Raw genomic sequence first — 11,764 nt, 5'->3', positions numbered from 1 at the left:
TTTGAGAACAGGATTCAGAAATCATTTTTAAAGACAGCATTTTCTGTTTGGCTTGGAACCCTGTCTACAAAGTTGATGATATGAATAAGGAAGCACACGGCACTTACAAGTGGCATCGAGGAACACGGCTTCCAAAGGGGGACCGGAGCTGGGAGGTGTCCCCGCTGCGGGGGCCACGCTGCCGCCACCCTCCACCTTGGGCAAAGGGACCAAATGCCAATTGAAACCAGCAGCAAGTGGATCAAAAAAGTTTATTTTGAATATTTAATTAAAAAAAAATCATACCTATGAGGTGTGCTACAGAAATTCAGATACAGTAACTGCACCCACACCCAACCTAACTGGTGAGCTGATGCCGCAGGGACCCCCGGGAGGGAAGCCACGCCCCCAGGGAAGCCTGCGCCTGTCCTGGCAGCCCACACCCACACGGTCCACTGGCCCCGCCCCCGAGCCGGAGCCCAGCCGAGGGCGATGCACTCCCCACTCCCCCTGCGGGGTCCATGGAGCTGTCACGGGGAGCATCCTGGGTCAGACCACTCCTCGTTCGCGTCCTGTGTTTAGCCACGTCGCTCCATCAAATTTCACTGTCCTTTTAAATCGATACTTTGGCAGAAGAGCAAGATCCCCTTCGCGGGAAGAACGCCTCTGACAATTCACATGAGAAGGCACCTGAGTCCCCGCAGCGAGTGGCCGTTTCCCACACGACAGATGCATGTCAGGGTGACACGAAGGTAGCCGAGTGCAGGCCTCCCAGCGCCGGGCCGCCTCGAAGGCCCAGAGCCAGAGGAGGGGAGGGCAGAGACCCCAGGCAAGACAGGGAGATGTGGGACAAAGACCGGATCCTTGCTAAATGCAAGTTCTGTGGGATTTCATGTAGGAAAGGGTTTCTCACCTGACCTTAAAGCTACATGCTTTCTAGCAAATTCCTTCCATTCTGCCTTTGCATCGGGCCCTTCCCCCCTCCTCCAAACACTGAAACTCGAGGGGGACTCCCTTCTGGGGACAGTGACCCACAAGGCCGTTGTCGGAGTAGCAGGCAACGAAGTGAAAGGTCTCACGTTTGTCCTGGGGTCTCGCCGCTGCCCATGGGGTGAGGGCAGCACATGTGCAGAGGAACTAAGGGTCCCCGAAGGGGCTCCACATAACAGTCAATTTGGCAAGAAGAAAACATCTTGAATGCAGGAAAACGATTCCCAAAGGCCTCCCATGGAACATGATTACAATATATTAGCAAATTCTGTGGCATAAACGTTTTTAAAAGCAACGGCAATAGTATTAAATATAAAAGCAGTATGTGCCTTTCCGCCGCAAGCCGACGTCTGGGGGAGGGCAGGCCGGCCGCGAGGGGCGGGGCGGTGAACCCGGCCGGGGGGACCGCCCAGGCCCCTACTGCCGCAGCTCCACGTAGTTGGCCGGGAAGAGCCCGTACCTGCCCTTGCACAGCCCGCGCCACCAGCCGTCATCGATCATCTCGATGTTGGTGATGATGTCGTCAGGGTCGAAGGAGATCTCGTCATCGCCCGCTAGGGAAGAGGCACAGAAGCGACAGTGACATCACTGTTTCCTGCTCAGCCAGGGGGGGCTCCCTGGTGGCCAGCCGACTGCTAGGCGCAGTGTATTCTCTGGCGGGTTTGTCCCCGGTCCTGGGGACTTCACAGAACCCTGCGGGCGCATGGGGCACCCAGGCAGCGGCAGCTTCAGACCGCGAATGGTTCAGAGACGACTGAAGGTAACAAGTGTGTGAGTGTGTGTGTGTGTGTGTGTGTGTCTGGACGGAATTTCTGTAGTACTAAAATTGTTTCAAAATAAATTATTTTGTACACATTGCAGTAAGGCTCTAAAAGCCAGATACTTAAGGGACGGAGTTACTGGACAAGGAGCAGCGCGAGGGACCCGTTGCCCCGCCCACGTGCTGCGGGCTCCTCACCGGCCTGGTAGTCGTAGAGGGCGATGGCTGTGATCCCAAGGTCATTCTCGTACTCGTCGTAGGTGTTCTCCTCTAAAAATAAACCGAGACAAGACTTGAGAGCCAGCCAAGGTCCCATAAATCCCGTGGCCACTGATACTTTCTGTCACAAACCCTCCCTGAGGTCCGGGTGCAGACTCCCAGCCAGAAGTGCTGAACGCTGGCCGGGGAGGCGGACTGGGGGACGTCAGGCACCTTCCAGCAACAGGTGGACCCGGCTTCTAAAGAGCAAAGCCCCCGACTCTGACACCAGCTGGTCAGTTTAATTATCTTGTCACCTTTGACTATAACTTTGTTTTCTCAGTTTTTCCATTGATTTGAGAGAGAATGACAAGGGAAAGAGGGAAGGAGGAAGAGAGAGCATCAACTCATCGTTCCATTTAGTTGTACACTCATTGGTTACTTCTCACATGTGCCCTGACCAGGGAATGAGCCCATGACCTTGGTGTACCTGGAGAACACTGAGCCACCTGGCCAGGGCCTAAGTGTTAACTTAAATTATAACACACAGTCCTTTTAGAAGGGTTGTATCAGTATCTAAGCACAGAAGCGGGAGCCCAGGGACCCCACGCCTCCATCACCCTCGGGCAGAAGGTAAGCACTCCAGACAACTGTCCTGCCCCCTAAGGGGGTCAAGAGGCCTGTGTCGAACATGTCTGACAGACACAGGACACCTCGTCTCAAACACGTGAGGCCAGTTTCAGCGGTCAGCCAGCTCCAACGTCTACAAAGACTTCAGAGCCGACAGAAACCACCTCCCCAGACCCCAAGGCACTGGCTCCCGGGGCGGGCGGTGGAGACCTGTGCTCCTGTAAGCAGAGAGCAGCAGAGGCCCCTGCCTTCGGCCCCTCTGCGGTGCCCCAGCACAAGCAGGAGCTCCCAGGACCCCCGGAGGCCATGTCACGCCACCAGGGGTCCAGGGCCCATCCTGTTAGTGGACCTGCGGGCACAGGCGAGGGGAGCAGGCCTGTCACCAGGAAACAAACAATTTTCCCGGAGGAAGAGCGGAACGTAACGGGCGCCCTCCCCAGAGCGAGCAGGAGCCCCTGTACCTCCTTGATAGTGGCCCGGGGCCTCCGTGGCTTCGTAGACGGCCTCAGGGGCATAGGCCAGGCCCTGCTGGCTGCCAGCCTCGCGGTAGTCGGCGGCCTCCCTGCTGTACACGGGCTCGGGCTCACTCACTGGGCCCCTGCAGCTCAGCTCGGCCTTGAACGAGGCCGCGTCCTAGGAAGAGACAACGAGACGTTTCTCAGGGCCTGTCCTGGGTCACCACACTTTATAGTCCCTGCGGGGCCGGGAAACAGCAGAGGCATAAGGGGGTGCGACCTGCTGACACTCGGGATGCTTGGAGGCTAATCACAGGTCAGTGCCCAGAGGACCGTGCACCGCTTCCTCCTGGGGGGCCCCACCCCCAGCACCCTCGTCTGGCAGTAACTAAGACTTGTGGCCACGGCCCTCATGGTGTCACCAAGACACTTCCCATAGCAGCCAAGGCTGCAGACGGCAGGCTCTGTTCTGACCCAGTTGCAGGTAAGGGAGGGGCCAGTGAGCCCTGTCCAAGTGCGGGGCCTTGGGGGAAGTCCACACTGCGGTCAGTCTCCAGGACTTCCGAGCCTAACAGGAGTTCTGAACTATTCACCGTCCAATGACAAGGTCAGAGACATCCGGCCAGACGTGGGAGCCACTCAAGGGTTACTGCGTGGGAGCAACAGGCCCAGAGTGCTTTGGGCAAGTTTTCCAGATGCAAAGGAAACAGACTCGGGGTCAGTGGCCAGGTTGTGGTGTGGGGACCCCGCTCTGGGCTGCCCAGCATGGCGCTGCCGCCCCACCTCCTGGCAGCACCAGCCCTGCCCTCCGCACATCACGTGGTCCGCCAGGGCTCCTGTCCCAGGGGCCTCCTGCCCTCTGCAGTGGGGACAGCGAGTCAGCTCTGTCCGTGGCGGCACGGAGCTGGGAAGGGTGCCTGTCCTGGAGAGTCAAGACTGCTCTGCACAGTGAAGACGACACCAACCTCGTAGATGGGGCTGGAAGGCGGCCTCTCCTGAGCCGGCTGTGGGGAGGGGGACGCCGGCGGGCTCTGCTCCTGGGCCCTGGCCTGTTCCTGCAGCGACAAGACGAGCAGTGAGCAGAGTGGCCCAGGTCACCCGGGACCAAGAACGGCCCAGGTCACCCGGGACCAAGCGTCGGAGGCCACACCCAAGCCTGATGCATGCCCGCCACCGGAGGAAAGGGCAGAGGCATGGGCTGAGACCAGGCACCAGGAGGCTCAGGAGCAATTCTGATGGGCTGGGGGCATCCCAAGAAAGAGGCCCTCAGTGGCCACAGACTGCCTGTGACACCACACACGTGAGGTACGTGCCACGCCTTCGGGAGGGCAGCCACACTGGTATGAGGTGGTCTGTGGCTCACCACGCCCCGTGCAGGGGAGGAGTTAGATGACGGCTTGGGACTGAGCGGATGCTGTAGTGGTCTGAGACATTTAGAGACTTTCAAATGGGGTTGAGAGTGTTTTGTACATAGAACAGAAATGAATCTTTGGGGCCCAGAGAGTGGACTGTGGTGGACAGAATAATGGTCACTCAATGGTGTCAACATCTAATCCCAGATCCCGTGACGATGACCTCACGTGACAAACGGGGACACACGCGAGGTGCGGGTTTGAGGTGGGAGGTCCTCCTGGCTGAGGGGAGTGTGGTCAAGAGCTGGAGGGTGGCACGCCTGGGGACACGCCACGGAGTCTCCTCCCTCCAACAGGGAGGGTGGCGTTGCTGTCCTGGGAAGACACAGCCCCGAGCCTGGGCGCGGCTGTCACCCTGAGCGAGCCACTGTGTGACCCGCCCCACCAGGACAGTCACAGTTCTCAGGTCACCAGAAATCTTATGGGTTTAATGCCCCAGGCAGGAAAGTATTCTCTTTTTTTTTTTTCATGACAATGAGCAAAACCACAGTTCAGTCCACATGCAAGTATCTTAGGCCAGCAACCTGTTTGGCTCACATAGCTCTCTGCAGGATGGGCCCACGCACAGGTCTGTCTGAGCAGAGGCCTGGCCTTACAGAGCTCGTGCAAACAAAACCAACATTTGTTTTTAGTTTTGCGCCTGAAGAAGGGAAGGTGACTTGACTGTGCTTTCCTGAAGGCTGTGTCTGGGCTGGGCTGGGTGTGGGCGCCCAGGGAGGCTGCGGGCTTACATCTGAATTGTTTCTACAGTGCCCTGCGGCAGCCCCGCCCACGGGCACGTGCTGAGGCCCTCCAGGGGCCCCAGGTGGGCGGGGAGTCTCTCTGGACCTTCCCCAGGGCGGAGCCACCACGTGCAGGGCCGCACACAGGAGGGCCGGCACACAGAGGGACAGAGGGCCTGGAAGGAAGAGGCAGGGCAGCGGCGCCGGCCGGCCCTCTCCCACATGCAGCCGCCCCCCGCCGCTCACTCACATCCAGCTGCCTGCGGGCCTCCTCCTGCTCCTGCCTCTCCTTGGCCATCCTCTGCGCCCGCTCCGCTTCCGCCCGCCGCCGGTCCTCTTGCTCCTTCTCCTTGGCCAGGTTTTCAAAGTTCGCTCTGATGTTGCTGGTCTTGCTGTTGGCTACAGCAAGGAGGAGAGGGGGAGGAGAGAGCCCTGACATCAGACAGCACCATCGCCCAGGATGGACCCGAGTCCCGCATGGGGGGACCACGCCCACGAGATCCAAGCAGCCCTGACCCGACTGAGAAGGGGCCGACCCCCGCTGCCGGCTTGGCCCCCACCGTGAGCCTGTGCCTTCGTGTCTCCTGCACAGGCGGGCGGACAAACCCCACAGCCTAGCATCTGGCGCGTTCTGTATTCCACACGTCCCCGTGTTCTTTACCAGCCCGCTTCCCCCAGAGACACCTGTGAGTGTACGTCTCATGTTTGGGTGACGCCAGGCCGCACGGGAGGCTCGGGGCGTCTCGAGCAGACACGTGTGAGACTGAGCTGCGAGCCGGGCTGGTGTATGCTCGTTTGGATGTGGGGACATCTCCTCCAACAAACGAACAGCCTCTCAGGTCAAGAAAAGCAGCCACATTATATGCCTCAACGGGAAATTCAGCGAAGCTCAAGCAAAGCTGACTGCTGGGAATCTCGCACCCACTCCTGGGAGCGGGACAGGGTCCCATTCCACTTAGAGCCTGCGACAATGCCAACGATGACGTCAATGAATGCCGTTTTCCAGGCGTGTATAGTGAAACGAAATTCACTGTTTGGAAGCCCAGTGTAACTCAGTGACCCAGGACTTTTCCACAGGACAAACCTCCCTGTGCAGCGAGACCCCCCAGGACACTGCGAGGGCTCTGCCTGGGGGGCACCGAAAGACCACCCACCAGGGCCCACAAAAGCTCTGGCAGCACCTTCTCATCCAAGAGAGCGTCACAACAGAAATGAAAACAACGCTACCTCCTGCGGTTTGTCTTGTAGTTATTTTTGCATAGAAGGTATTGTTAATACATGATGGTGTTATCGTTTCTTAAACGAATTAATGAAATTTTAAATCCTTCCGTTTAAACGCAAACCCTGCAAAGATCAAGACACCGCCACAGAATTTCTTTGGGACCCCACATGATGATTCCTACATGTGCCCCAGGGTCCAGAGACCACTGGGCCTGAGATGCACGCTCTGGCCACCCACAGTCAACACCAGGGGACGCTCTCCTCCCTCATTCTAATTTACATATTCACCACGTTCTATCACGTGTAACATTTTCCCTAACTAAATGTGGGCACGGCCCTCAGGACTGAGCTGTGCGCCCCACAGACCCATGGACTGCAGGATGCCATTCGAGCAGCAGTCACCTGGGAGGAAGGACCGTGTGAGCCTGGCCCACAGCCCAGGAGTGAGGAGAAAAGAGCACGTCCCCTGCTCCTGGCAGGTGTGTTGTAGCCAAGGCTCACTGGCTCAGCTGGCCAGCCAGGGGCTGCAGGACTGGGACCCTCCCAGAACCTGGTCCCGGCAGAGCAGAGGGCCCCACCTCCGCTTTGGGAAGCGCCCCCAGGCAGATCCCATCCCTGCGGAGTGCCTCAGGCGGTGTCTGGAGGGCGCCCTGGGCTCTGGGTCGTCATCAAGAGGGAATCACATCCTTCCAGAAGACACGCAGGAGAGCCATGCTGTCCCCAGTACCCCACTTGCTCCGGCCACAGCCTCCCAGACACCCTGGGCCCTCAGCATTCTCCTGGGGACAGCAGGGATGTCTCCCTGGGAGAGCCACAGTGCTGCTGGGCCTGCGAGGACTCACCTGCTTCGACAGGGACCGTCTTCTGATAAGTGGAGGACACCTTGGCGACATCCTCAAAAGTGGAGGCATTCTACCAAGACAGGAAGGGGGAGTCAGTCAGGAGGGCACTTTGCTCCTCACACCCCAGCCAGCGCCCACCTGACGCACAAGCCCACACCCGCCCTGATATTCTGTGAGAACCAGCCAGGACGCCCACGGCTTCACATGGCCCCTCTGCCATGCAGATTAACTGAGGCGTGAGACACGTCCGCAGACACACGTGCTGATGGTCACGAGATCGGGGCCAGAATAAAATCCCACCACTGTAGTGTGGGGGGCGCAAGGATCACAAGGGCAGTGGGCTACTCTGCAGGGCACTGCGGCGGGGGACACACCTGTCCAGACCACTGAGTGGATGACAGCAAGGCCGGGACAGTTATTGCGCCTTCCTAAGCCTAAGGCTCCCGAGGGCACAACACGGACAGACGGAGGACGGGCGGGAGAGAGCACCTTGCTCGCAGGACTCATGGCAACGCCGCACATGACCCCTGACCAGCTCCTCCCACGGCACCCACAGGGGGGTGGCTCGCTGTCCTCACCAGGAGGAGAAACCACAGTCACCCCCACACCGGCTGTCTGAGCCGGGTCACCTCCCAGGGACCTCATGCTCCTGACCACCTCCGGGGGTCTCCCCATACCTCCCCAGGATGCCCTAGTCTCTTCCATCTTAAAATGGATTCATCCCTTTGGGTGACCACTACCCAGCCCACCCAGACCATGGGGTGAAGTGGGCCCAAACTGGCCACCTCCATGGCTCTCCCCTCAACTGCCCCTCACAGCTTCAAAGTAACGTCCTCACCAGGACCACGAGGCCACCACACTGCCACCCAGACACAGCGCCACCAGCAGCAAGCCTGGGTGCAGGTGACACTCCCTCCTTGAAACTCAACCCTAGGACCAGCATACTGTGAGCAGCCCCATATGGCTGGGCACATCCCAGTGCGCTCCAGCCCTCCTGACCTCTGTGGCCCCGGGCCCTGACCATGCACAGGCTCCACCTAGGCACCCCTAGGCCGCGCTGTACCCCTCATTCAGCCAGTTTCGTCTTACTACCTGTCCCACCCACAGCAAACTCACCTTAACCGCCCTGCTCCTCGTGAGAGCTCAGCAGCGGGCTACACCATCTACCTGGGGCGTCCTGTGGTCCTCGTCACCTAATAAGCCTGCCAACCTTACCAACCACCCTGCTGAGCTCACTGCTTCCTTCCTGTACCACCGGCCCAGGCCAGTGCCCCGCACCGCACCACAACAGAAACCATCTCCTAACGGGGGCTGTGGCCTCACAGCTCCGCCCCTGCCCCCACCATCAAAACTTCCCCTAAAGAACACTGAGTCCCCACGGGGTCTACAGGGCTCCAAAAGATGCTCCCTACCAGCTCCTCACCCCAACCACCCTTGGCAGTGCAGCCCTACAATCCTCTTAGCTCAGGGGTCGGGAACTTTTTTGGCTGAGAGAGCCACGAACGCCACATATTTTAAAATGTAATTCCATGAGTGTCATACAATGACCTGTGTCGGTTACGCATTATCCAATAAAAATTTGGTGTTATCCGGGAGAACAGCTGTGATTGGCTCCAGCCATCCACAACCATGAACATAAGCGGTAGGAAATGAATGGATTATAATACATGAGAATGTTTTTATATATATATATATATATATATATATATATATATATATATTTTTTTTTTTTTTTTTTTTTTTTTTCCCCGAAGCTGGAAATGGGGAGGCAGTCAGACAGACTCCCGCATGCACCTGACCGGGATCCACCCAGCATGCCCATCAAGGGGCGATGCTCTGCCCATCTGGGGCGTTGCTCTGTTGCAACCAGAGCCATTCTAGCACCTGAGGCAGAGGTCATGGAGCCATCCTCAGTGACGGGCCAACTTTGCTCCAATGGAGCCTTGGCTGCGGGAGGGGAAAAGAGAGACAGAGAGGAAGGAGAGGGGGAAGGGTGGAGAAGCAGATGGGCGCTTCTCCTGTGTGCCCTGGCCGGGAATCGAACCTGGGACTCCTGCACGCCAGGCCGATACTCCACCACTGAGCCAACCAGCCAGGGCCTGTTTTATATATATTTTTAATTATTTTTAATTTTTAATTTTTTTCTTTACAGGGACAGAGAGAGAGAGTCAGAGAGAGAGAGGGATAGATCGGGACAGACAAGACAGGAACGGAGAGAGATGAGAAGCATCAATCATCAGTTTTTCGTTGGGACTCCTTAGTTGTTTATTGATTGCTTTCTCATATGTGCCTTGACCGCGGGCCTTCAACAGACCGAGTAACCCCTTGCTTGAGCCAGTGACCTTAGGTCTAAGCTGGTGAGCATTTTTTATTTTTATTTATTTATTTATTTATTTTTGTATTTTTCCGAAGCTAGAAACGGGGAGAGACAGTCAGACAGACTCCCGCATGCGCCCGACCGGGATCTACCCGGCACGCCCACCAGGGGGCAACACTCTGCCCACCAGGGGGCGATGCTCTGCCCCTCCGGGGGGTCGCTCTGCCGTGACCAGAGCCACTCCAGTGCCTGGGGCAGAGGCTAAGGAGCCATCCCCAGCGCCCGGGCCATCTTTGCTCCAATGGAGCCTCAGCTGCGGGAGGGGAAGAGAGAGACAGAGAGGAAGGAGAGGGGGAGGGGTGGAGAAGCAGATGGGCACTTCTCCTGTGTGCCCTGGCCGGGAATCGAATCCGGGACTTCTGCACGCCAGGCCGACGCTCTACCACTGAGCCAACCGGCCAGGGCGCATTTTTTATTTTGCTCAAGCCAGATGAGCCCGCGCTCAAGCTGGCGACCTTGGGGTCTCGAACCTGGGTCGGTTCTCGGCATCCCAGTCCAACGCTCTATCCACTGCGTCACTGCCTGGTCAGGCCTGTTTTATATTTTTAACGTTATTATTTTTTTATTAAAGATTTGTCTGCGAGCCAGATGCAGCCATCAAAAGAGCCACATCTGGCTCGTGAGCCATAGGTTCCCGACGCCTGTCTTAGCTGGTCAGACTGCAGTGATCCATCCTGACACCCACGTGGCCTGCAGGACGCCTGCCCGTCCCCCATACCCTACTGGCCAGCAGGAGCCCCGCCCCATCCCCATCCCCTATTGGCCAGCAGGGGCCCTGCCCCATCCCCATACCCTATTGGCCAGCAGGAGCCCCGCTCCGTCCCCATGCCCAGTGCCCTGCGAGGTTCCGCCCCCACACCTGCACACACTCTGCGTCTGCTCTCCAGTTTCATGCCCCATCTTTCCTGGTGATCTCTCACCCGCCACTCAAAACTGAGCTCCGACCTCACTTCCTCCTCAGCACCTTCCTAGCCCTTGCTGAGCCCCACGCCCTGCCACTCGGTCCAGTGGTAGAGCCCCCAGGGGGCGGCTGTCTGTGTGGTTAGCCGTGAGCCCGACGGAGGCGGAACACTGTCAAGACCAGCTCTATGGCCGTGACCACGGACCAGGCACAGGACGGGGCAGGTGACCTCATGCACCTGCCGAGTGGACTAAGGGAGGGGGAGCTGTGCCCAGTGGAGGCAAATGGGGCTGGTGTGCGGCCAGGGCAATCACCTGGTCCCGAGACTCCAGAGCCAGTGGAGGGACAAGCCCCACAGGCTCCTGGGGGAGGGGAACAAGGCCGTTTCCGTGGGAACAGCTGAAGACGTGGCACTGTGGTCAGCACCTGGCTCTAGGTGGACGCGGTCCAGAGGACCCTCTGCAGGGACGTGCTGCTCTGGGTTGGCATAATCCCAGAGGACAGCCGCCACGTGCGGTGTTGAGCTCTCCCACATGGCCGTGTGAACAGGGGCGCAGGCTGACTGGGTGGACTGCTCTGCACTTTACAGCCACACAGCCCCGGGTTCTGGGGCTCTCCTGTTGGCCCTCGAGTCTGAACATCTGGGTCGTGATGGTGGCCCAGCCCCTCATGGCTGAGCCTGCCTGGCAGGGACCCAGACTAAAACTGGGACAAGGCCAGGATCTGCCTCATAGCACAGCTGTGAGGGGACACACTGACGGGGCCCGGCACACAACCTGACTTACACGTCTGTCTGCACCTGTGACCACACAAGCCAGGTGCCACCTGGAACCAGGCAGCAAATGGTGCATCACCACCAGGAGCCCGTCAGTGCCCGGACCTCCTGGCCGGAAGCCACGGGCCCAGACGGGGAGCACTCACCTTGTCCATCCGGTCCTTCTGCACACCGTACTTTCCGCCGAATCCTTTGGAGTAGTCTGAAATGTGGCACAGCACAACACTTACTCTCAGGCCGCAGACCGGACCGGCAGGGGCAGACGGCAGGCGCATGCAGACAGGACCCGAGGCAGCCCGAAACGCACCCGGAGAGAAAGAACACGAGAAGCCCACCAGTGCCCCACCCACTCCCGTGTCAGGCAGTGGGAGGCGTGAGCATGCTTCCGCATTCTCTGGAGGGATGGTGGCCCGGGGACGCGGTGCCCTGGCAGTGCAGCTCTCCGCCAGCACAGTCTTCCCACCCGCGGCTCCCTCTCACTCTTCAAGAGAAATTTCATGGG

General features: G+C 58.7%; 1 protein-coding gene across 3 annotated transcripts in view; it reads right to left on the bottom strand.

Annotated features, from left to right (window-relative positions):
• Positions 1-232: 232 nt before the first annotated feature.
• CTTN (cortactin) overlaps positions 233-11,764 on the bottom strand; it is a 32,578-nt gene continuing 21,046 nt past the window's right edge. For all 3 annotated transcript variants that reach the window (XM_066252286.1, XM_066252288.1, XM_066252287.1), the window contains 7 exons: positions 11,409-11,464; positions 7,210-7,279; positions 5,397-5,545; positions 3,978-4,067; positions 3,019-3,190; positions 1,928-1,999; positions 233-1,523 (listed from right to left, as the gene is read on the bottom strand). In XM_066252286.1, coding sequence (XP_066108383.1) covers positions 1,387-1,523; positions 1,928-1,999; positions 3,019-3,190; positions 3,978-4,067; positions 5,397-5,545; positions 7,210-7,279; positions 11,409-11,464 — 746 coding nt within the window. In that variant the 3' untranslated portion in view covers positions 233-1,386. The remainder of the gene's footprint in view (positions 1,524-1,927; positions 2,000-3,018; positions 3,191-3,977; positions 4,068-5,396; positions 5,546-7,209; positions 7,280-11,408; positions 11,465-11,764) is intronic.

Source organism: Saccopteryx bilineata, chromosome 1, assembly GCF_036850765.1.
Source record: "Saccopteryx bilineata isolate mSacBil1 chromosome 1, mSacBil1_pri_phased_curated, whole genome shotgun sequence".
In the NCBI taxonomy this organism is placed as follows: Eukaryota; Metazoa; Chordata; class Mammalia; order Chiroptera; family Emballonuridae; genus Saccopteryx; species Saccopteryx bilineata.
Note: the sequence above shows the minus strand (reverse complement) of the source record. Positions and strands in the feature narration are given on the sequence as shown.